Source organism: Colossoma macropomum, unplaced genomic scaffold (assembly GCF_904425465.1).
Source record: "Colossoma macropomum unplaced genomic scaffold, Colossoma_macropomum, whole genome shotgun sequence".
Classification (NCBI taxonomy): Eukaryota; Metazoa; Chordata; class Actinopteri; order Characiformes; family Serrasalmidae; genus Colossoma; species Colossoma macropomum.
In genome coordinates this window covers 18,594,367-18,620,640 of record NW_023494796.1, presented here as the reverse complement: position 1 = coordinate 18,620,640, position 26,274 = coordinate 18,594,367, and the positions used below count along the sequence as shown (strand labels likewise).

At 38.5% G+C, this 26,274-nt stretch overlaps 1 protein-coding gene across 3 annotated transcripts in view; it reads right to left on the bottom strand.

Annotated features, from left to right (window-relative positions):
- clockb (clock circadian regulator b) overlaps positions 1 to 25,002 on the bottom strand; it is a 29,948-nt gene extending 4,946 nt beyond the window's left edge. The window contains exons 1-21 of one of the 3 annotated variants that reach the window (XM_036583044.1): positions 24,931 to 25,002; positions 22,558 to 22,673; positions 22,156 to 22,255; positions 20,329 to 20,388; positions 18,355 to 18,503; positions 15,744 to 15,835; positions 15,565 to 15,654; positions 14,853 to 14,970; positions 14,091 to 14,204; positions 13,747 to 13,865; positions 12,159 to 12,241; positions 11,802 to 11,908; positions 11,324 to 11,471; positions 5,687 to 5,762; positions 5,363 to 5,513; positions 4,084 to 4,178; positions 3,899 to 3,997; positions 2,956 to 3,102; positions 2,281 to 2,490; positions 452 to 561; positions 81 to 342 (exon numbers count right to left, since the gene is read on the bottom strand). In XM_036583044.1, the coding sequence (XP_036438937.1) occupies positions 81 to 342; positions 452 to 561; positions 2,281 to 2,490; positions 2,956 to 3,102; positions 3,899 to 3,997; positions 4,084 to 4,178; positions 5,363 to 5,513; positions 5,687 to 5,762; positions 11,324 to 11,471; positions 11,802 to 11,908; positions 12,159 to 12,241; positions 13,747 to 13,865; positions 14,091 to 14,204; positions 14,853 to 14,970; positions 15,565 to 15,654; positions 15,744 to 15,835; positions 18,355 to 18,503; positions 20,329 to 20,388; positions 22,156 to 22,172 (2,247 nt within the window). In that variant the 5' untranslated portion in view covers positions 22,173 to 22,255; positions 22,558 to 22,673; positions 24,931 to 25,002. Of the gene's footprint in view, positions 1 to 80; positions 343 to 451; positions 562 to 2,280; positions 2,491 to 2,955; positions 3,103 to 3,898; positions 3,998 to 4,083; positions 4,179 to 5,362; positions 5,514 to 5,686; positions 5,763 to 11,323; positions 11,472 to 11,801; positions 11,909 to 12,158; positions 12,242 to 13,746; positions 13,866 to 14,090; positions 14,205 to 14,852; positions 14,971 to 15,564; positions 15,655 to 15,743; positions 15,836 to 18,354; positions 18,504 to 20,328; positions 20,389 to 22,155; positions 22,256 to 22,557; positions 22,674 to 24,386; positions 24,759 to 24,930 lie in introns of those variants that run through there. The other 2 variants (XM_036583043.1, XM_036583045.1) reach the window with 2 other exon arrangements.
- Positions 25,003 to 26,274: the final 1,272 nt, after the last annotated feature.

Here is a 26,274-nt window from a genome sequence, read left to right as displayed (position 1 = left end):
TAATGGCAACGTCACAATATTAGCTGATACTAAGTGTGCAAATTGTGTTTGCATGTAATTTTGTCCAAGTAACACGGCACCTGGAGAAACTGCTGCTGTTGCTGTGGCTGTGTTGCCCCCTGCTGCTGCCCTGACTGAACTGCAGACGCTTGTGTTTGAGAGTCGGACTGTGCGGCTGCCTGTGTCTGCAGGGCTATGGCCTGTGTCTGGCCCTGCTGCTGGGCAAACGGGCTGTATGCCGTCACTACCTGGCCCATAAACATTGTTGTGGGGACCATTACGGCACCGCAGGCCATTGGAGCCGTCACTAACTTTGTGACCAACTGCTGCCCTGTGGGAAACCTGCGGAGGTGCGACAATTGTGAATGAACGAAGAATTATGTAAGGAACACAGCATGAGTTCAAGTGAACTTCATATAAGGGATACACGTATATTTGTATGAATGTGTACCTGTTAATTGCAGTTCCTTGACTGACATTCTGTGCCAGAGTGCTGGGTATCTGCACCACATTGGCATTGCCAGGCTGACTGATCATCATCGTGTTATACACCGGACCCCTCTAGTGCAGAAAGAAAGACAGTTTAGAAGTTTAAAAAGAAAAGCAAATGCAAAAAAAACATGGCCTTAAAAATGCTAATTCACCCCAACACCATTACCATAATAATGTGATATCAAGGGCAACAAGGGGAGACCAACGTTATGATGTCATCTTTAATGGATTCTCTGAACAGCAATTGTGCAAATGCCAAAGGCAGTGGACAGAAAAGCATTAAATCACTTCGAGTGCTTCAGGGTTGTGGGATGGGATGTGGGCCTTTATTGACTTTTATAAAAACTGTCTGAAGTACAGTCGCTCTCTTATTTGCTGTCTCATCATGCTATGAATACATACTGACAACAACTATTCAATCCAGTCTTTTAGTCTGTGACATCGGATTCATATTGTAGAGTGGATTTAGGGGTAGGGTTATCTCACTTGTGTTGGACTATAAAAAGCCTCTAACTTAACTCACTTAAAAGACCCATCATTTTACTTCTGAATACAAGTAAGTTTAAATTACAAAATGCACCATTTACTCTTCTGTCTATATGGATCATTCTACCAAACTGGTTCAAAGTCTGAGTTCAAAACACATCTGACTTTTAACCGACAACTCTGGTTTTATTAGAGCTTTTGATACTTTTGACCACAAGATTTTAATCCAGTGACCTGAATGTTGGGTCAGCCTTTTGGGCACAGTTTTAAAAGGTTTAAATCATATTTAGATAATAGACAATTCATGGTTTCAATTGGAAATCATTTGTCAAAAAGATCTGGCATTTCTTGTGGTGTCCCTCAAGGTTCAGTTTTAAGGCCTTTGCTTTTCTCTTTGTACATGCTACCTCTAGGTGATGTAAATTGGAAAACATAATATACATTTTCATAGATATGCTGATCAAACCCAGTTATACATTGCTTTATGAGAAAACTTCGTTCTTTAGCTTCATATACTAAACATGAAGTACAAAACCTGGGTGTGATCTTAGACTCTGAGCTCTGTTTTATCCCGCATGTAGACAGTCAAGCTCAGTGCTCACTTTTAAGAAGCATCTAAAAATGTCTCTCTTTACCTTAGCATTTAATTAAAACTCTATGTCTTGTTTATCTTTTAATTTGATCTGTCTTTCTTGTATAAGTGTTTAACTTTATCACCCGTCTATAAAGCCCTTCGAGCTGCCACCGACATGAATAGTGCTACATAAATAAACATTATTGTTATAATATTATTATAAACTAAAATCCTTTTGCTTTGAGTGACCCTATACTTTACTTATGTATACCACGTCTGTAGGCTATAGCTTAAGGCAACATTAAAGAGAAGCAACATATAATGTTTAGTTGTAGCCTAACTTAGCACTGTGTTGTGTGGATATATATCCTAGCTGTGGGAGCATTATAAACTACATTTAGGATGGTTTTATCTCTGCTGTATCCCTTTATCAACAGCTCTGGTTCTATCGGTTATAATTAAGTGGAACCAAAGAGTCGAGAGACAAAGTCGACTCCAGAAAACCTGGCCCACTAAGCCAGAATGTTACTAAATATATAAAGAATACTAGCTACTATCCTTGATAACTAGTGGAACAACTCAAAGTGCTGCATGTGACTTTGATCACTGTTAATTGCTTCACTAGAGAAATTATGTTTCACACAACTCATATATTACAAATTGTTGCATGGAAGTTTTGCCATGTAAAGCTAGCCTCAGAGAGAAATCAGCATGGGTGTGTTTCTAACCTGTGTAAGGGTAGAGCCTTGTGTGTTCTGCTGCTGAGAAGGTGGTGCCTGCTGCTGTAGAAGGTGCTGAGTTCCATTGTGGGCAGTGCTTGTGACATTCTGGCCTTGAATAGCTACAACACCAGCTTGAGATCCTGAACCTAACACCGAAGCTCCTCCCACCTGAGGCAGCTGAACATTGACCCCACCCCCTGACTGCTGCAGGAACATCTTAAAGAAACGAAAAATTGCGTTATTGTCAGTACAGCAATCCAGTCTGATCTTCACATCAAGGGGAATGCATGAAGTCATCTGATCCTGAGATGCCTGGACTGAGCTCATATGAATCCTACAGCAGTTGATATAATGGGTGATCCCACTGCATTATCATATTCTTCAGTTACAATAAAACCATTAATTACAGTGAACAATAAACCTATCAAATACACCTGAAAGCACTTAAGGTGAAACAGTATTCATCTTTTTAGGGATAGAATATGGTGTATTAGCAGTGGGTGATCTGGTTCATCTCAAAAACACATTGTTGTTAAACTACAAAAATAAGTTTACTTAAGCATCCAAAATGGTTTTAATTGAAAAAAATATATATACATAAATACTGTATACTGTGATGCCTATTGAAATCGTCAAAGACTCCCTACTTTTATGCATATTTGGGTTTAAGTGGTCCAATACCTGAAGTCCTTGGCCCTGAACCCTCTGTAGCTGCTCATGTATTTGCCTCAGTTCTTCCTGCTGCTTCTTAATATTGGCTTCGATCATCCGCGTCCTCTGCTCCAGCTGCTCCTTCAAGTGCTGCATGGCACTCAACTGTGCAGAATACTGCAGCACACACAAAGACTTAAACAAGAGGTATCCACATAGGTGTCAACATCTGGAGACAGTGACCCTTATGTTCCCAGCCTCCAAACTCACAAATTCGTATGGTATGTTCCTATCATCAAAATCGTTAACAGCTATTTATCTAGTTTTGATTTGCTCTACTGTGATACATTATTTTAGTAATCATACCAGCGTTGCCCACCCAGAAGTTGTTCGTTGATATGACCCAACGCTGTACTTTTGTCCTGTGTTTGTGTGTACACACACACACACACACACACACACACACACACACTATAGGTCTAAAGGTTCTTAGACTCCTGCTCATGCAGCATTTCTTCTGAAATTAAGGGAATAAATAGTGAATTTGTCCCCCCTTTGCTGCAGTAACAGCCTTTCCTCTTTTGAGAAGGCTTTATAGTAATGTTGGAACACTGTGAGAATCTGATTGCATTCATTAGAGCATTAGAGCATTAGTGAGGTCAGGTACTGATGTTGGATGATTAGTTCAGGATTGCAAACTCCACTCCAACTCATCCCAAAGGTACTGGATGGAGCTTCATCACTAAAGCGAACAGTTTCACTTACATGAAGTATAGTATGTATAGTGTAATAAATGATTTCATTAGTTTCTGCTTTTTCTTAAATCTTGATCTCGTTTTGATGTTTACTTGATATGTCCAGTTCTCGGTCTTGACTCAGACTTGCATCTAATGGTGACTACAACTCTACAAAATTAACTGAAAGGCAGAAAGCCGAAGATAAGGACATATCATCTAAGCTGGTATCTTCCTACCTGTGCAGGGGGTTGAAGCTGTTGTTGTTGTTGTTGCTGCTGTTGCTTGTTGACTTGAGCAGGCGATGAATTTTGGGTGCTATTCTGAGAACTTACGGTCTGTTTAAACATAAATAAACCTCATTAACCAACAGACTAAATCATAGTTTTGCACAATATGAATAAAAACCCGGCCAACCTCTTACCTGGCCACTGACTGAAGAGCGCCGCTGTGATGTCATGTCAACGGTGGCAGGCCGAGGAGGAGTGTTCACATCCATCTGCAGCTTGGAGGGAGTGGCTGAGACACAGAGGGGACACTGGTGAGTCATCAAAGTGGTTAAAAATGACTCCCTGTTCTGCACAGTAGTGAGGCATCATTAGAGTGTGTGGTGACTAAACTGTTGTCATGTTAGGCAATTATAAATACAACAAGAACATTTGAATTGCCATTATTGTTGTTTGAATTAATCAATTCAATGACTCAAAGTCAATATTTTCATAAAACTGTATCTAGACAACCTGCAATTTGGTTTATTTCATTCTGACAGCAAATTCTTGAGTCAGTTTCAAATTGACATTGTGTATCAGGACCTAGGCAAGCTAGTTTAATTAGTGATGGGCAGTACCCGTTTGTTTCATACCTTCAAACCATCTCCAAATATGACCATGGTATTATGGGGCAGGGGACCTTGTAAGTGACTTAAAAGCACTGTAGGTGACGTAAAAGTTTTTTTGTTGCTTTTGTGCCATATTGTTCTGCATTACTTCAAAATCAGAAGTAACAGTTCAGTTTGGTCACCACATAAGTAAATGCAGTGCACAATTTTTATGCCATCATTCCATAAATATCAAACCAACTATCAAACAATTGCTAACTAAATAGGAGAGAGGAGCCGGTTGGCATTAACTTAGCTGATAACATGTTCGCTTCATGCAAAAGTACAAACACAATTAATATGACAGTGATTCAAATGTGAAGAAGTGAAGTCAAGCAACTGGCGCTGAAGGGAAAGAATGGCAAAATCTGGTTCCGCAGTGTCAGGATTAATAGCCTGATCAACAAATTTAACTTTGGGTCTGTAGCCTGCCGACTAAGCTAAACAGTGCCACACACCACAGTACAGGCTTGTTTCTGCCTAACTGGTGCTCCGCTGAAACAAGTGTAGAAGATAAAAATTACAGTGACACTTGTTTAGAGTATATCTGAAAGGACAAAGCTGTGTGACTATTGTTGAGAATGTTCTATGGTGCGTGTGCAGCTTTTAGCTGTTGCTGAGCCACCATAATGTTTTGTGAGGTTTTTCCTGGCTCTGATTTTTCCCCTCTTTCTATTATCACTATCTATCAGAGAGCTCCCACACCACCAATCAGTGACCCCTCAAAAACATTAATGGGGGAACCTGTTAATTTGGTCATTCAGACTGCAAAATCTGTGATCATAATTTTGAAATGGTAATATTTTATGCCCCAAAAGAAGCTTACAGGTACATGTGCTGTCGGACATGGCTGTGTGTGAAGACTTGCGGGAGCTGCGCGAGGAGGTGGATGGTGTTCGGCTGTGATCAAAGCGCTCTAGTGCTTCCTTCAGGCTGGAGGTATTCAACTGTGACTCAGAACCTGAATCCTGAGATTGCTAAACAGAGATACAGAGAGAGAATAAAAATAAACTCCTTATAAAAAGTCTTCATTGCAAACCTGTACATCTGTAATGCTGAGATAGAGTGAAAGTGAATAGTTCACACAAAAACAGTTTTCCACATATTGTGCCCAGTAGTTTGAAATCAGAGATTCTCAATAACGTCTCACCTTGTCTGCTGTAAGCTCAGGAGGAGACTCTTCAATTCCCATCTCTCTCCTCTGCTCTGCCCGCACCTCAGCGTAACTACCATGAAAAAAGAAAGAAAAGAAAAACGAAAAATAAGAAATGATAAGAGAATATAGAATAACGCATCCATCCATCCATCCATCCATCCATCCATCCATCCATCCATCCCTCCCTCCCTCCCTCCAATTAAACCCCTGGTACAGCTGACTGGAGTACACAACAGCAGTGCACAGTATATTGTATGACACCTCAAACCCTGTTGAAAATATAAGCATGCTAAAAAGCGTATTCAAGTACATCAACAGGGCTCCAGACAAAAAATTAGCTCCTAAAAGGAAAAAAATCAGGGACCAAGTGCCAAATAATAATATGCAGGATAATAAAGCTTTTCAACACACCTCAGATCACCTCAAATTTTTCAAATTTTCTGCATAATTAAAATTGTTAACATGGCAACAAATTCATGCAGAGTGGTTTGGTATGAAACGCTTTGTTCTAGAGAGACTAACAGAGTCAGAATTGTTCACAGTGATGATGACAGGAATCAGACATCTGAGCAGTTAAATGTCTTTAAAAGCTTCCTCACAGAAAAGGTATTATGTGCAATGGTTATGAATACACTGCCTGATGTTAATCCATTCATGGTGGAGGGATACATGAAGGGTATTCTAAGGTAAAACAGTCACCAAAGAATTTTCAGATTTACCACTATTTTCCCATCATCAACATTACATAAAAAAAGAAGACATGCGTAGGTTCACTGGTGGTTTTGGACAGTAAAGAAAATGGCTATATTTGCATTGTATACATCAGGAGTCTGGTTTCTGTCACCATCACTGTAAAGACACCAGTCTGTAAGTTTTCTGCAAATGAGCCATTTCCCATTAAAACAATGACTGTTTATATCTCAAACACTGAATTGTACAGAAATTTAAAAAAAAACGGTGGAATTCCCACTTTAACTTCTTTGCCTTCCATTGTGCCTGATTCTCAACGCATCCAGTCTGCTATTTTTCATTAACAAGATTTGGGAGATGAATTTGGTTAAGGGTAGCTCTTTACATGCCATCATGTAGGCTGTGCTGAATTTAATTTTAAGCTTTTCGAAATTCTTTCTCGGCTGTTTTTTCGCTTGCACAAGACACTGCATGAACTAAAGGAGTTTTCCTAGGAGCACTCTGCAATGATGAAATGCGTTTTTATGCGTTCGACTCTGGCCATGTTTTTTTACCGTCTCTTTTTTAAATGATTCATTCCTGTTAAGAAATCCATTTTTTCCAGCCACACCTTGGCTTTCTTTCAAACAGAATTCGCAGTACAGTCCAAATTCCTGAAGCCAAGAAGTTCTGAACTCTTTCTGTGGTTGTACTTCAGCATGAAGTGCTTGAAGTGGACGGTTGTTCAGGTACATCTTCATGTGTGTTTCACTAGTTCACTGGTCCTGAGTCAGACTGGGGTTGAGCAGATGACCTCTTACAGTCTGACAGAAACGTAGATTGTGTGAAAAATCTGATACTTTTCGCTTCGCCATTTTCTACACGCCAACGTTAATGGCAAAAAGCTCAGCTCTGCTCCGCTCATACGCTTTGTTTGTCACGTTTTGCCACTCAGGTTGAAATGCCACAAGCAGGCAGACGTGACAGGTGGACACGTAGGGGTGGGAATCTCTAGGCACCTCACGATTCAATTACGATTCAGAGGGCGCAATGCGATTATAAAACGATTATCGATGCATCTTGATGCATCTTTTTTTTCTATACAGGATTTCTTTTTTCTCACTGCGTGAGGACTTGGTACTTTTAAAGCAAAGTATTTGTAATGATCCATAATGAATTTACTTCCAGTATCTTTTATTAATAAAACAAATGGAAGTGATGTGGCAAGTGAACTAGAAGGTTCTCATTCACTGTTCTTGTTTGGAGCACATGAGACGCAGGCTGCCACTCATCAGTGATAAAATGCACAGTTATGGTGAAATAAGATCCTGTGGCAAAGGATGTCCACACAGCACATGTTACAGCTGTCCTACCCGTTTTCTTCAGTGATTTTATAACTTTCGGTTTTGGTCTCGTTGTAAAGAGTGGGGGTTGCTGTGTCAGTAAAATATCTTTGAGACGGGACGTGTGCAACACAGCGCAAAAGCCTTGGTTCACAACAACTGAGAACTGGCGTGCAGACTGCAGGTAACATAGCAACGAAGTCTCGCCTGGCTAGTAGCTAACAAAAAGGCAAAGAAAGAGATTTAAGATGAACATTTGGAGACGAATGGACTTATTCGCATTTATAAGCAGCGCAGTTGGTTTCCTGGTACGTTAAAACAATCGACCGGTCAAAGACATTTTACAAGTAACTATTCAACATTTAAATAAACATGTCCTGGCGGAGATGGGAGGAAAGTGGCTATAGCTAAATCTTAAAGCAGAGCTTAAAAGTAAGTCTGCATTTTCATTTATATTTTTAGCCTATACTAGGACATTAGCGCATACTGAGACATATTGGACATTAAATGTTGTGGCTCCCAAGGTGGTTTGATTTTTGTTGAAAGGACAAAATGGCTCTTCTTAACATTTGGGTTGTCGACTCCTGACCTAACCTAGCTTTTAATGCAAAGGATGCCGGTCGGATTTCACGCTCATCCAGTTGTGTTATTGTTATGTGCCGCCACAGACTGTACGGGCACTGTACTTCCGCACTTCCAAGTTCTGCCTTTTTTCGTTCCGTCAACATTACGTTATCAATTAAACAATTAGAAAATCGACTTTTGACATTCATGAATCGATTCAGAATCGTTCACATCCGCATCGCGATGCATCTAAGAAACAATTTCCCCCCCCACGCCTACAGACACATCCATATGATGCTAAAGAATCAGTTACGTTTTAAGATTAAAAATGATGAAAGAAAATAATAAACACAGAATAACAGTAATAAATAGTTGCCCATAAAAAAATAATTCAAAGTTGCTACCTGCTACCAGTTAATTAATTTTATTACTGGCAAATTAATACATTTGGTTGCAATTGCGGCCATTTTAGTTGCAGTCTAGAGCCCTGATCAATAGTATACTTAGTAGTATACAAAGAGGAATAAAACGAAAATATACTAAAATATTCTTATCTGTATTTTTGCAAATATTTATGTATTATATAAATTATATGAGGCAACATTTAAAACTACACTAATATGCATATGCAGGAAAATTTTAGCAATGATTTTTAAAGTATGCTTTAGTACATTTTAGTTGCAATATGACTCAAACTAACTAGCAATTAAATATGAATATCGGCACACTCGAGAGCATACGTTGATTATGTTTCAAGAGTAGTACAATTTGTGATTTAACAATGACCTAAGTTAACTTCACTCCAATTTAGAACAGAAAAGCACTTTTAAGCATAGAGGATGTATTTCAACATTACTTAAATATAATTTAAGTACACAGGTTGTGTTCAGTTATCCCTAATATTATATTTAAGTATATACCTAATATTTTATAAAAAAACAAAAAATAATACAATATTTGTTGAAAATATTTGAGTATTTAGTGATGTTAAAGTATTATTTAGTACAGGTTTATAATATATTCTACAAATGATATACTTAAATCTACTTGTTATAGAGTGCAGCTTTAGTTGTTAAAAAAAAGCGCTCAAAAGCACAACTGAATGCATTTAATATATATACACTTAACAGTGTAATTACGATTTAAACACACTTAAGGTGTCACAAGTTGTTCCAAAACAATACATTCAGCATTAAATAAAATATGTTTAAAGGGCAAACATTAAAAGTACGTTTCATACTAATTGCATTTTGGAAAAGTACATTTAAATGCATTTTTCTTTCACAAGGGTAATTACAAAATGCAACATTTAGTTTTCCTTATACTAACAAGTAAATTAAACCAAAATTAAGTAGGTCTACTAAACTGGAAGAGTGTTCTGAGAAATGTTCCGAAATTCCAGTTTCGCAAAACATATAAGATCAGTCAAAATCATGCACTACAACTGTACTGCGCACAAGTCAGAGACCAACCTTTCATTTATTAGATTTATGCCGAAACAGCCACTAAATATTATTATTAATAAAAAGTAGTTTTTCAGTGTCAGAAAAAAAAATCAGTCAACATGATTAACAGAAACGACACAAAAGCCCCCAACCCTAAGTACTTCCAATTTCAAATCTGACTATTTAATTTGTCCACTATTTTTGGCACACCCAACTGTCACTGGAACCACTTAACACGCCATGGGCCTGCTGCCAGCCCCAAATTTTTATTACACACTTCTATAATCTAAGAATAGTTCCATTATTTTGCACTGAAGTTACTCTTGTTACTGAATAAGCCTTCGTATGAAATGAACCTGGACGGTTAAGGGGTTAACTCTTCCATCCTTCCAATCTTAAAACCAACAAATAACAGCTGTGTCCTTCCAACAAAATGGGCCACTGACATTCAAAGACACACAAACATTTACACAAATAACTATCAAAACACACCTCTACTGCCTTACGAATTTCTGTCCAAAATTGATCTATGATGGCTAAAGGAGATATTTCTGATGAGATTAGATATAAGCTTATTCACTTGCATAAGGAAGGAGAAATAAAGGAAAAATAAAAACAGGAGTGTCCATAACTGGAGTTTCAAAGTATGTAAAACATTTAAAGTTGGTGATTTGTTTTCGACTGAAGGCACAATAAATGCTGACAAGTGCAAACAAATTTTAATACATCATGCAGTACCCTCTGGAAGAGAAATTCGTTCTACAGCACGATAACAACCCTAAGCACACTGGTAAGATTATCAAAACGTGTACTCTGGTGCAAAAAAATGGGCCAAGACAGCCCTTTTACAGAAAGAAGAGACAAAAGTCAATACTGTTCCACTCAGCACTGATGGCTTCAAACAGCTGAAAACACTGCCACCTTAGTTTGTGTTTAATGTGAGACCAAATATTCTCTATAGGGACTAAATCTGGATCTGATCATCACAAACCCATCAGTAGAAAACATCATATTTTTGGCTTTGCACAAGAGTATACTTTTCAAACAAAGAAGCTGCTGGTGTTCTCAGAACTATGGGCCCAGAGTCCAGACCTCAATATCATTGCATGTGCTTGGGATTACTTAGATCATGAAAAGCACAAAATGCAAACAACTTCTAAGACTGAACTTTGGAGATGGTAACAAGAAGCACTGAAAAAATAAAGTTCTTCTTGGTTTAGTATTTTAAGAAATGCCAGTATCAGTATTCACATGGTCACAAAAAACTATAATTCCTTCAAGGAATCCCAGAAAAGTCTAGGGTTCTTAAATGAACATCTTTTAGGTGTAAAAGTTCTTTTAGGATCCTCCAAAAGGTGCTTGAGTGCTTACTCAAAAGAAAAGAGTTCCTATAGGAATCTAGTGCTGAATCATCATGCTTGATGGAAACCAGTGAGGTAGTTACAGTTTCCTGTAAAGAGCTTGTGGTCTATCAAGGGTTCCTACAGTAACCACATTATATGGGAAGGTTTTTTCGAGGCATCTAAAATGTTTTTTTTTTCTTTGAGCACCCTATTGGACATTTACAGAGAAGGGTGGTTCTATGGTCCTAGAGCGTGTGTAAATTTTACCTGACCACGGTGTGCGTGCAGACAATGAACTCAGGCCGCGAGTTCCACTGATGGTAGGTGATGTAGTAGTGAGTCTGGAGCCAGATCCACTGCTGCCCTTTAGTGAGGAACCGATAATAACAAGACTTCCCCTTCCCAAACTGCATCACTGCAGAAACACAGACAGAGAAAATTACATTGACCTTTGTATACACTGAATTAAATGATAATGAAACAACTGTAAATGTATATTTATTCTACATACAAATATATTTACATTTTTCTGATGAAAGCTAGTTAGTTTTACATAATCATATCAAACGAAACAAGCACCCACTCCTTCAACCCCACCACATAAGGACCAACATCTGCATTGTCAGCTTGCTTGCTTGTTTTTTTAGTCTGCTTTTAAGAGCCATTTCTGCACTGACACAGCTGTGTACACATGCATGAGACTGAATATGTATAAGTGGGGGTGCTTGTGTGCGTAATTACTCACAATGCTCATGGCACTTAGCCAGCGACTCGAGATCGTCTACATGATAGTAGTCGTATCCAGATGTCCCCAGCACCTCAAAGGGCAGATAACCAATGATAGGTGGAGCTCTGGAACATAGTAAGGAGGCAAAGGACGAAAATTTCAGTATTTCACCAAAATTTAAAGCAGTGGTTTCACACTGAGGACAGTTGTTAACCTTTGAGAAAAGAGGCATACTTAAGCTAAATCAATATGTTTCATAACATACCGAAATATATTTAAATAAAGCATATGTGTCATCAACTTCAGTGTAGTATTTAGAAGTATATTTTAAAGCAATAACTTTAAAAATGAGGGTGGAGAACATTACACTATTACCTGTGATCTAACAGGAGAAATTTCCACTCTAGACTGTGTCGAGAGGTAAACTCTTCATTGGGCTCCTCCACTGTACACATCTCCTACAGACAATCAGTAATCAATAAAGGTAAACAAAAATCGTGGTTAATACAAGCAATCAATAGAAGACAGTAATCAATACAAGCTAACCAAACATCTGCTGAGCACAAAAAGTAATCAATATTCAATACATGCCAGCACATACCCATCGAGCATTAATAATCAATATTTAGTGAAGACTAAATTCTGTGACCTCATCGCCTATGACCATTCTAATTAGCAGACTTGAACCAATACAAAGCAATACCACACTCCTTCCAAACAAAGAAAGCTAGAAAACCAGCAAGAAATATTAATATTTGGATCTGGCACATCAACGTAGCAGCGATATGAAAATCAGAAATGATTCACTTTCAGAGACCCTAGTACAATACAAGTTTGTATTTCTAAAAGAGTACTATATTCGTTATCAAAAGTCACCCTTAAAAACATTAATATTTACATTTCATAATTAACCATCATTTGTTTTACCATGCTCGTTATTGTAGTTCATGATACATCTAGCAGACGGCAATGATGTATTAATAATCAAGCTGAAACCCAGCTGCTTGCATGCCGTACACTGCTACGGAAGCTAACTAGCAATTAAGTGGATGTTGCAATGAAGTGCTATATAGAACCCTGGAAGTGGTTGTTGCCTTCATGAGTTACATTGATGCAAAAGTTATAACAAAGAAGAATCATCTTTTTATTTACCACCAACACCGTTTTACTTTGCTTCATTAAGTTGCATGTATGTATTTTATTGATGTATGATGAACACTGGTGTTCGGCTGCATGAGCGATGCTACACCACAGCTACTGGGGACTGCTTGGGCTGTCCGCCTAAGCAATGCTACATCACAGCACGAAGCAGGGTGAAATCCCTGTAACAGTCTTGAGTGACTTAAGGCTTTAACAAAAGGGAGAAACCTTGGCAAAATAATACATCATTTATGTGTGCAATCAAAAGTGTATACTGAGTACTTTACAGTGACTTAAAATGTGCCTCAGTCTCATTTATGAACCAAAACTATCCATTCTATAATTACAGATTCAGAGATTATGAAGAGAGAATAAAAGACAGGCTTGTGTCAAAACAGCATCAGAAACTTTGTCTGTTTAGACACCTTTGGTCTGTATTGCATTTATACTTTGAATGAACAGCATGAGAGTTCGTTCTGAAGTGAACTGAGATTGACCTGCTCGGGGGGTCCCGGTCCGCTTATTTGGCCAAATGAGAACCAAAGTTCTCATTTGCTCTGAGGCAAGGTATGGTGAAAGCCAGAAATCACTTTATGATGTATTGGATTAAACCAGCTATAAATTATTTATTTTTAAAATTATCTGTTCTTTTTAAAGGCCTTTGCTGATGAAATGTGCTTGTTCAGGCTACAATTTTTGTAGCGTGAAAAAGAGACGAAGCTTCCGAATACTAAATATAGAACCACATACTAATTTAATGAATGAGTACTCAAGTGTTGGAATTACTTAGGTTAGCTCTGCATAGAACAAAAGATTAACTTGCTTTGATAAACTGTGGCTTTGCTAGCCGCACAGTGGCCACGAAACACACTTGGTCATCAAAGGCTGGGCGTAAAGACCTCTGGAGTACTCCTTCTAGGCCATTTCGAGTTGGATGAGGCACTAAGAGAGCAAAGGAGGAAGGGGGAGAGAGAGAGAAAGCATGTGAGAGAGAGAACGCGGGAGAGAGAAAGGGGGGGGGAGAGAGAGAGAGACAGAGAGAGAGAGAGAGAGAGAGAGAGAGAGAGAAATGGATTATACTGCAACTGTTGGCTGCTCATTGTCTTATTCATTCATTCTGTTTAATTTCATTATTAACATCAAAGCTTAAGCCTTAGCCACACTCACTATTGCTGAGTGCCTTGAAGTTGCCGATAACTTTGACATATTCGTACACGGGCAGGTCTTTGGGATCCATAGAACCTCTGAGCACATGACAGCAAAACTCCAACTGGTTCTTAGCTGGAAAAAAAGAGAAAATGGTGTCAGTATCGTTCATGTATCAGATTGTGGCACTGGGTAGTAGTAGGCAGTGTACCACTTCATCCGGTCAAAATTCTTTCTGAAGTGTACTATATGGCCAAAGCTATGTGGACATCCCTACTAATCCCTGAATTCAGGTGTTTCAGCCACAACCATTACTAACAGCTGCATAAAATTAAGCACATGACCACGTAATCTCCATAAACAAATGATAACAATAGATAGGGTCATATTGTAGCGCTTAAAGACTTTAAATTGTCACAGGATGTCGTCTTTGCCACAAGTCAGTTTGTGAAATTTTTGCCCTGCTAGATCTGCCCCGGCCAACTGTGCTATTACTCTAAAACATAAGTATCTAGAAGCAACAACGGCTCAGTCACGAAGTGGCAGACCACGCAAACTCAGAATGTTGAATGTTTTATCAGCAGTGATGCTCAGCCTGCCTGGTCAGTTTCCCATGGCTGCATCTTGAGGGGAAAACTCTTTAAACGCTTCGGGAACTGGATATCCATCAGACATCTCGCATCTACGGAGAAGGTTTTAAACAATGGACAATTTTCCACTGGGGAAATAAATTTCTTGGTAGAAAACAGCTCTTGTCTGAACCAAGATTTTCACAGCACTCACACTTAAAGTATTCTGTGCTGAGGTTTTCACCTTCTGGGTGTGAAGACAGAGCTTTGTATACGTCCGCATGCTCCCCGACAGGAAGGAAGTTCAACAGGTTCTGATCCACCAGATCTGACTAAAACACAAAGGCAGACACAAAACATTACTAACACTACCACACACATCTGCATGTTACTAACAATTTTGTACTAACCTTTTACAAATGTACAATTTAAAGCATCTTCTTAAAATAAACATTCTGCATTCATGTAAAATAAAACTAAATTAGTCCACTAGTTGCCTTGGTTCTCTTTCCTTTTTTATTTTTCACTGAAAATAAAAAGCATAAATAAAATGGAACTTCTCTTTCTTTTGTTTTTTGGGTGTGTCCCAAATTTCTGTTTCAGTTAGGCCTGTAATAGTCATGAAATTTCAACTGATGATTGATTGCCCTATAAATAACTGTGATTAGCAATTCGACTGTCTTGTTCATTATGTTCAACTACGAGAATGAGGCTGAAGTGGCTAAACAGGCTCACTTCCTGGTGTTATCGTAAGACCCATGCCGTACATTTATTAACACGTTTTCTGTTTTCTTCATTTCTATTTATTTACCTCAAACCCAGCTAATTCACAATCTGTTGCACCATAAGCATACAACTGTGAAAGCTAGCAACTGTGGAAACCATGTAATACAAATCAGGTTACATACAGTGACACACATACTCACAGGTAGGTGCCCTAGTAAGGACGTGACACTTTCAGAGACATAGATGATGTTCCCATCTGTCAGGATAGCAAGGAAAAACCCATCCAATGCCTGGAAAACCCAAAGAGTTTGTGTTAACTAAACGTTTTAGCAGGTAATTCACACAGACTCCCAGAAATATAAATGGCTGAGAATCTCACCTCCAGCATGAGCTGTGTGAACTCCTCGTTGCTAAGAAACAGGGGTTTCCAGTCCTGTCTGATCTCACTAGACTCTGACTGTGCTGCAATTTCTGCACAAAGCAACATTGTCATTTACACACAACCAGCTTTAAACAGCATATATCAGAGAATTTTCATTTCATTCATTGAGATCTTGAAGTTGTATGCAAACATGGTTTTAAGCCCAATTCGGGCAGGATTTAATGTACATGGGTTCCTGGGGTCCTCTGTGATTTTATTTTCTTCCAAATCAGCCATATCTGTGTTTTTCTCCCTCTTCCCTTACAGCAATACAGCAACAAAATCAGAGGAGTTTTGAAAATGGACATGTAAAAATGAATTACAACTGACAAAATGTCACAAAATTACATGCAAATGTTTTAAACAGACATCAGGGTAAAAAACTAAATAAAAAGTTTCCTATGTCCAGCAAAAGAACCAACAAGGTTAATATTATGGCAAGTACAACAAATGCTTTGCAAACCCTATTTTGGCAATAAAAAGTGACCATCATGATTTACTAAGCGCCATGGTCCTTTAGCAGCCATAATAAGATCAAAGGAGCAGTCTCTGCAATCTTGTCCTCATTCTTCCACAGAAGAAGATTACTGAACTGCTCTGATGTATGGACACAACTACCAGTTGGTATAGCACAAGGGATAACATTTCAGTCCTCCACCTGGGGGCAGCCTCAGATGTGAGCTAAAACTACAGCTCACTGTTGCAACAGCGGATGCTGATAATTCCTCGTTATCTTATATGAGGTATATTCTCTTCATTGTATGATGTGCCAACATTATTTTTCAGAGGGAAAATATTTGCATTTCTGGATGTGGCTAACATCAGCTAGAGTAATTAGCCTTCACTTTTTAAAAAGATAGATCTCCAAGGGTTCTTTAGTAAAGACAATGGCTCTATATGAGACCATGAACACTCAAAGAACTATTTGCATGCTTAAAGGGTTCTTTGCATGGTGAAATGGTTCTTTAGATTGATGGAGGAAGTGTTGTATGGTTCTACATAGCACCAAAATGTGTTCACAATGTCAAGCTTGTAATAACAGCAGAACTCCTTTTAGTGCTACATACAAACCCTTTTTTAAAAAGTTCGGTTCCATATACAACATCGGTGTACAAGAGTGTAGTTAGCGATGAAGCCACACTACATCAAAGCCCTTTATAATATCTCTGGCTACATCTGCCTTTCAAAACAAGTTTTTAACATCACACCCTCAGCAACACACTCACATTTTGGCACTTGTGTTTCAGAGTGGCACAGTATAACATACTTACTCACAAATACAAACAAAACTGTAACATATTAAGCAGCATTCATTGAATTGTTGGTTTGTATATTTTCTTCGTCATGAAATGGAACTTGTACCTAAATAATGACTTCAGTTTTCAAATACTGGCATCTTAAATGGTTAACTGAGACATCCCAACTCGGAATAAGACGTCTACCCAATGCCATAAATTTAAACGTAATGCCTGTGAAAAGCTTGTCTTATTTTTGTCACCAACATGGCTACATGGACACCCCCGCCCCCTGCCATTTCTGGCACCAGTGTGTCAAATTATGGTTTTATGTTTGATGAACTTTTATGATGTATAATTACAAAACAGTTACACTGCCTTAAAAATAAAATAACTATTTTGACAAACTAAGCCAAAATACAGGGTGATACAAAAAAAGATTAATCTGATTTCAAAGCGCCATAGGAACCAATCACATACTAATTCAAAGAGGGGTCATAGAGTTTCTGTCACCGGAAGATGGCTCCCTTCAGTCTGCAAGGAGATGGCGACCCCTGAGCAGAAAGTGTTTTACGTTCTCCACTTCAATAAGAGTGAATCCATCATAACTGTGCAACGTGATTTTCGCCAGCAGTGAATCTCCAACAGCTCAGAGCATTCGTCGTTGGTTCCACAACACTGGATCATCTCCGAAATTGCATTGAAAGAGCCATGAGTACAGTGACACCCGACATGCTCAATCGAGTATGGGATGAATTTGATTATGCTGTTGATGTTGTCGTATAGCTGGAGGAGGTCATATTGAGCACTTGTAAAATTACATAATAAACATAAACATACTGCTCTTTATTAATCACACTTCAGAGCTCAGACATGATTAGTTTTTGCCTTTCAAATGATAAGGGAAGCAAGTCAGTGTTCCTGCTCTCAGATTTTGGCTCAATGTTTTGCCTCAAAACACAATAAAGGTCTGAGATCTTTGCTTAATATCTCTGTTTTGCCTCAAAACACAATTATGGTCAGATTTAAGGAAATCTTTTTTATAACATTCAGTTTAATGCAATCAAAGTGTGCACTGCAAACAGTGATTTTTATCTAGTCGTTTCATCACATGGTTCATCACTTTCATCTCACTAAAAAACCTTTGGCTAACTTGACATTTTACGGTTTCAAATTTGTAAATTATGTGTTGTTTACTTATGTAAAAATGTGGTACTTCACTAATACTGCAGCACGATACCACAACAAAACAGCCTCTGCTGAAAAGACGAAGAAGCAAATAAAAGGGAAAAGAATTTCATTCTGGACTTTGTGTATGTGCGTGCATATATCACCTTTGTGCTTCCGCAGGTAGTCAATGCTCTTCTGTAAGATAGTGGACTTGTCCATCTTGCGTGTGTTGCCCGGCAACATGGTGCCCAATTCCTTGATGAGGACATTGAACTGGTCTCTCCGCCTCTTCTCTGATTTATTCCTAGACACTCTGAATCAGCACCAAAATAACACTTGTCACTTCATTGCTACCAAATCCAGATATTCATTAACATAATAAAACCTTTTTTAAAAATGTTGTGAAATTTTCAAATCTCAGGATGGACTTTGGGACTAGGTTTGGGTGGTATAACAGTCCTATTCACACAAGTGGGAAATTCTGCCATTTTCACCAAACTTTAGTAATTGTATTTCACTCAAGGTTACGGCATTCTTGTGGCCATTTTTGAGGTGGTAGGGTCTTGCGAGTAGTTTAAGTCTTAAAACGCATTTACAATCAAACTGATTTTAAGCAAAAAACAGTTTTGCTTCAAGTTTGCTCAGACAGCTGCCCAGTCTCTCTGCATGCTCTCTGCATCCCGTTGACTTGAACAGGCATACATAACCTTTGTTTACCTTATATCCACAGAATATGTTCCATTTCAGCTTTCACTCTAAAGGTTGTAACACACCAAAGATGTTGCAAATACATGAAAATGTGAAATTTGGCACCTCACAGAATTAGCAAACAGTGACACCAGGCAGGCAACTTTACATTTTAGAAAACTGAAAGTAGCACGAACAGTGGCATCTTCCAGAGTTCTTCTACATATAACTCAGAAGTCTGTAGCCCAATTTGAGCTGTTTTCTTAGAGATTTGCTGTCCTCATGCCAAGTTAACCAGTTAGCCAGAATCAAACATATTCTATGGGGAGCAGAGCTGTTATCATGCTAGCTAAACTAATGCTAACCAAATCCTTTCTTTCAGCTAGCAGCACAGTTAGGCATTCAGCATCTGAAAGACAGAAGGTTTGACTTTTTATTGAATGATGCCTTGAAAATGCAGTGCAGTGTGTTCACTTATTTGGTGAGCATCACCATGTCTTTTTGATTTTTTTCGATCTTGAAATAACACATGACGAGACAGCAAATAAGCATAGATAGAGATACAGTAGAGAAATCCAGACGTCTGCTAGCTGGTGTTTGAATACTGTGATATGCTCTGACATGGATGTGGTAGGAGTGACGGCAGTAAGGAGGTGTGATCCATCACTGACGTACTGAGCCAGCTAACGTTTGCTGTTCGTACTAAGTTGACGTTGTTGAGAAACTAAACAGTTAACACTGTTGTTGGCCACTTGTTTAGCATTTGTAACGGGATAGCCTAGCACTCGTCACCAGACAGCTAAAAATAATCTTTTCTTTCTTAAATTATGACTATTACCAAAACTGCGGGCATGCTTTTCCAGCTGATAAAAACAGCTCACCAGAAATTTCTCCCACTCTCTCATTTACATTTACGGCATTTGGCAGGCGTTCTTATCCAGAGCGACTTACAATTTGATCATTTTACACAGGTAGGTGAAGGTAGTGTTAGGAGTCTTGCCCAAGGACTCTTATTGGTATAGTGTAGGGTGATTACCTAGACAGGGATTGAACCCCAGTCTACAGTGTAGAAGGCAGAGGCGTTGCCCACTACACTATACCAACCACACTATACCAACCACTCTCCCATGACAGATTTGTGAAATGTTCCACTGTTTGGCGAGTGTTTGTCATGTTCTGACCATAAAGGATAGTTTAAAACAGCAATTAACCACTCAGGAGCAAAAATCTGCCTTCAAACTTGAAAGAAATAATGATTTGACATTATTGCGATATGGATCAATATCGAACGATATGAATTTTGTTTATCGTGATAACATTTTTGGCCATATTGCCCAGCTCTAACATACACTTCAGAAATACATGGAGATGATTTGAAGGTATTAAAAAAGGGGATATTGCACAGCCTAAAGTTATTTTCAAGTAGCAACAAGAAGAAGCAGCTGTCTTACCGTTTGGCCTTATCCCTCTCATCCTCCTCCATCAACCCATCAAAAATACTGCCATCATCCCTGTAGCACAAAAAAAAATGTAAATACAGTGTGCATTCAATTCTATGCAATTTACTACATTTTAATTTCTTGCATCATTAACCTTGCAACCTTATAAATAACTATGGGATGAGAGAGAAAAAGAGACAGAGAGAGAGAGAGAGAGAGAGACAGATAGAAAAGAGGAGTGCAACCATACTGTTATAAATAGGCTATGACTGAAGATGTGCTACTCCAGGATTCCTTCAAAGCGCAAAGTGCAAGCTTATTTTAGACGCATACTGAAACACACAAGCAAAAAATAAGCTTGTAGATGTGGGTGTGCACTTGCGCATTACAAGAATTCAAGCAATGCAGGTTGAGAAAACATCTAGACATGCTCTTTTGAGCGCGGGTATACACAGTGAAGCAAAAATCATTGAGAACTCTATTGTACTGCATTACGTTTTAATCAGTCATGCTAAACTACTGCCTAGACTGACTGAGCTCCTGTCTAGCTAAATTATGTGTAGACACCGATACAATACTGACTCTGAATACTTCATTAAAGGGTAATTCTATCTAGTCCAGTCACAATCAAGAATTTTTAGCTGACAAATGTCACATAAGTAACTGCCATTTACTATTTAATTGTCTTTTTTTGTTTATTGTATGCAACTACTAAATTGCAGGCCTAATATGGCCAAATTATTTTCAAAAATCTTGCTTCTTAGCTTGTTTACTTGTGCTGAGATGAAACAATACCCTAGACTGTTGTACGCTTGCAAGACCCTAACATAAATGTTACACAATTATATAGAATCATGTGTAGAGTCAAGCAAAGCTACAATTTTATCTTGAGAGTGAAAGCATAGGGGAAAAAAAACAACACTTGTTCTGCTAGCATACATCACTATCAATTACTCATGCTATCCCCTAAACTGAGAGCACCAGCCTAGAAGATGTAACTTTTCTTGTTTTTATAATATGATTTTGAAATGACTTTTTGCATAACATGACTGTGGAAAAAGACTGCAGTCATCTTAGATAATCTCAAAATATTGCAATAAGCCAATTATGCCTAATTCCATGAATTTCTCATAATGTTTCTAAAATTCAGTCACAAAGATGTAAATAAAGTCCTGAATGGTTTGGTGTGAAATGCTCTGCTCTAGAGGAACTTGGTAAGAATTGTCCCTCACGTAAAGTTCTAAGAAGAAACGATTACAAATGCACTGTCTAATGCCTGAGACATTGTTTTACGACAGTTTTGAGATAAAATTTTTAAATAGAACGCCATTTTTTTTCCCCCCATCTCAAACCATGCCAAATGCCCTTCTTTCCATCTCAACTACTAAATTAGGCAGAAACTGTAAAATTTCTGTGGAATTCCCCTTTAACAACAGCACCTTATACTCAATATGGAAGCTTGGGCTTTATTATTTTTAAAGGCTGACTGTTGGTAAAGGGTGATCTTTTGTTCTGATCTAGGATCAGCTCTACCTATCCAAGCCACAACATGAATCAATAAACAAAAAAAATTATCCTAGAACAGCAAAAACCATTCAAACCTAACTCTATCCCTTCACTTGAGCAAATTTGATTCACCGGTAGATTAGATATTATGCAAAAAAAAAGACAACGCCCTGTTCAATTTGTCTACTGCAGTATTTGAACTGTATGCTTATGTGTTTAAAATATTGAGTGATTAAGTCAGCAGACATCCTTGCTAGTCTTAGTGCTATACCACAAACATAACAATATAAGTCTATTGCGATGCATGCCTAGGATTATGTGTTACGATCATACCTGTCTATCGAGCTCATGGTGATGATGTTTCATGGGTCAGTCTGAGGAAAAAAACACTTGAAGCACTGGGAAGACATTTGAAGCAAAGGTGGTGGAGATCCTGCAGTATCACAAAAACATCAAAATTCCACATTTGTACAAATAAAGACCTACATCACTATTTAAAGCCTTCTATAGTGCTTTATATCACCTTTACAATAACCTAGAATATTTTTATCTTCATATAATGTTCCTGCTGTACCGTCATATAGCAACATACAATACTACTTGTTTATTATCCCATAGTAACATAGTAATTCACTATACAAATGTTATAGAAATGCTGTAGAAATTACAGTGTGTGTGTGTGTGTGTGTGTGTGTGTGTGTGTGTGTGTGTGTATTGGTGGGATACAATCCTCACCTTGATGCTGTTTCCGGATATTTGTAACATCAACTCTGCTGAGGACAGCGCCTAAAGGTTGAATATTGACCACCCAGGGCAATGTGCCACACAGCCTCTCTCTCAAGCACAGGAGACTATAAGGAAATCAAAAAAGAACGGGTTAAATGGAAAAAATCTTTATTTTTCAAAATCAAATTCCAGCATAATTCAACGGTTGAGATGTAAACAAAGGCATCAAAGGAGTGATTTGATGTGAAATGGTTAATTTTACATAAACACACAGACTCAGACGATAGAAACCAGGGGCTGTGATATCTACAGTACAAATATAGCCATTTTATTTACTATCCAAACATGACCAGTGAACAGAGTTTTTTTTTAAGTAATAGTAAAATATAATGGCAAATAAGCTTTCTTTGAGGGCTGCTTCACCTTAGAATGGATTGTAAAAAGTGTGTTTTGGCCAACATCTAATCTCGAAACTATTGTAAAGCAATGTTATCAGGCATCTGGCAACATACTTGTTACCATTTCTGTGAGGCAGCTTGTAAAGGTATTAAACGCTTCAGATGTCTACTTTCTCCCACTACCACTGAGAACGATTCTGACTTGTTAAGTTTTTCTAGAATGGTATTTTTCACATCAAACCTCTCTGAATGGCTTTATTTACATCTTAATGATTTAACTGTGCAGACATTTTTGAAAATATACTGAATAAATGGTAAATGAACAGTCACAATGTTGTGCGCCATCTCGGCTCATCCACATTAGCCCCATATCTGAACATTTCTGACGCAGAGGCTGCGTCCAAAACTAAACCGTATATATTAAGGATAATGCAGGGTTGGAAACACAAATATTGGGAATGTGTATTTAGAATACAGAATTTTACTATTTTACTCCTACATTGCACTAGTTTTGTGAACCTAAAGCTTTGGTGAACACATTTCAAGCACCAAAACAATTGCATGAGCAAAGCTATGTTTTAAACCGGACTTCACCTTTTCAGCATTGGGGCCAAATTATCTCTTTATACAGTGCTCCAGAGCCAAAGAGCTGAAATTGTTCTGAACATTTTGATATATAACGTGGGTGTCATGCAAAAATCAAGAAAATTACCAGGAGGAAAACTGCCAACCAGTAACAGTGAGGATTAAGTAAAAATGACAGCAGCAGTGTTTTTCTTTCTTTTATTATGTATTCTAAATGTGTTACTTTTTATGTATTGCAATGGAACACTATACTGAATACATTTAGGACAGTATATTCAGTATTCAGCTATCAGTGCTTTATCAAAGTAGTCTGTCCAGCCCTGACAGCATGTCAGAACAGCACTACAGCAATGTAAGTGCATTCATTTGTTAGGTAGATACAGTAAATACAGCAGCTATATGGTTTGGGACGCAGCCTGAGCTGTAAGTACACTCTCCATTCAAACTACGAGCAGCTCCAGCTCTGAGCGGACTGTCTTCTCACGTTCTCGCTCCTGACAGACACACAGCGCCTTAAGGTGCACGGCTGGTCGCGTTTGCGGGAAACGAAAGCGGCGGGACTTAAGTTACAAAATAAAGCCTCCATTAATACATATAAAAACAAAATGTCCTGCCACGAAAACGATTTAATGCTCGAGTTTAACGTGGGAGCCTCTGCTCATTTTCTCTCAATACAGCCGCGCTCCAGCATCCCGGGCTGGCTAGCAAGCAGGCAAGCCCCGCGCGCACTAACGGTAATTTTTAAAAATCTGCACGCGGCTAAACTAGCCCGGTTTCGTTCAACAAACAAGAAATGTCGTTCAAAACTATTACACCTCAGCAAACACGCACACACACATGCTCCGCCGTACTCACACAGGCTCACACGGTCGCGGCTCTCTCTCTCTCTCTCTCTCTCTGCACACGCTGAATGTGGGTCACCGGGCCTACTCGCTACGGAAGCTCCCCGCTGAAACCGGACTGTTGTCTCTTTCTTGTTCAGGCTCCTGTTCAAACGTCTCCGTTTTGACCTCGTCCTCCTTCGCCGCGGCTCACCGGCGCGCCACAGCCCAGTTTCTGCTCACGAAAAGAGTGCAGAAATGCAGAGTTGGAGGAAAACAATAAAACATGGGGCCTAACCTACTTCGTACGCTGTTACTTGGCGTTAGGAGTTGCAGCTGTCATGCGCATTACGGCTCTTGGGGGGGCGCACTATTCTGCGAGTGACCTGCTGCGCCGTAGCGTGGAGGAAAACAGCCCCGCTGGGTGAGCACTTATTGAAGGAGCAAGTAATATCCCACATGGCTACGTTTGTTTAGTTCGGTTCAAAGAAACGTCTTAAACGTATGAATCACTGTACATTTGTGATGTTACCCCAGATACCGAGGCTTCGGAGTATTTGTCAAAAAAAACAACTCACTTTAATTTGAAGCCCGATATCGATGCTTGTTTGTGATCAACGACGTCCGAAGCTTCGGTCGGCACACAACCACGTGACTGCTTTGGAAACTGATTTAACACAAACGAACCGGCGCTGGTGTTTTTAAGATAGTTTTAAAGGGGAATTCCACCAATTTTTCAAAATTTCCGACTCATTCAGAGTCATCCAAAGTGGTTTTTCAGGAAATAGTTAATTGTAGAGAAAGACTCTGATTTCTTTATAGAGGTGTTAATAGGAACCAGGGGTCACAATGTCTACAACACAAATATAGCCATTTTATTTACTATCCAAAACCACCTACACAAGTCTTCTGAGTTTTATATGTAATGTTGATGATGGTGAAATTGTGATAAATCTGAAAAAAATAGTTTTCTTTGGGAACTGTTTTTCTCACAGCGTGTTGTATGTATCCCTCTGCCCTGAATGGATTCAAATAAATTAATTCAAATACATTTTAAACCAAAACTTTATCACAAAGCTATCATAAGACAATGTTTCTTACACCAGGCAGCATATATCTAACCATTTCATGTAATAACTTTCTGTGAGGGAGCTTTCAGAGGTAGACGTTTGATTCCTATCACTACTACTAGGAACAATTCTGCCACAGTAAGTTTCTCTAGAACAGAGCATTTCACATCAAACCAATCTGAATGTCTTTGTTTACATCTCAACCTTTTAATTATGTATATATTTTTAAAAATTGGTGGAGTTCCCCTTTAAGCCAGTACTGAACATTTATATCTTACTTTAGGTTTCATATATGAAGCCCACGCATTGACTATAAAGGTATATAAAGGGCATAGTTGTATGTAAATAAGCTTCTGCATGAGTTTGTCAGGAGATTTGTTATGAATACCAGCTGTAATGTTTATCATGTAACGCACTCCTGCGTCATATTTCTGTTACTAATTACATTTAGTGCTTTATAAACGAATTACATACTTTTAAATCTCTAGAAGATAAAAATTTAGTGGAGTAGATTTACCTGCTGCATGCTTTTAACCACCAGGTGTGGACTGATTGTAAAAGCTTAGAGAAACAAACCCTTTTTCCATTCACTGATTCAGACGTTTTGCTATCATTACTTTACTTTGTAACGATGTTAGTCTCAGTCGCAGGGACATTAATAGAAAGTTTGTCATGTAATTTAATGCATAGTAGGTGTATTAAGCACTTTGTGGAGGTCACATAAGGACTGTGATTATCCACCAATTCTGAATCCGGTGCCACACTGTCGTGCATGCACACATCATTAGTATAGTCTAGTATAGTAGTTTTAATATTAATTCAGCTTTACTTCTAGCTTATTCTACAGATTCA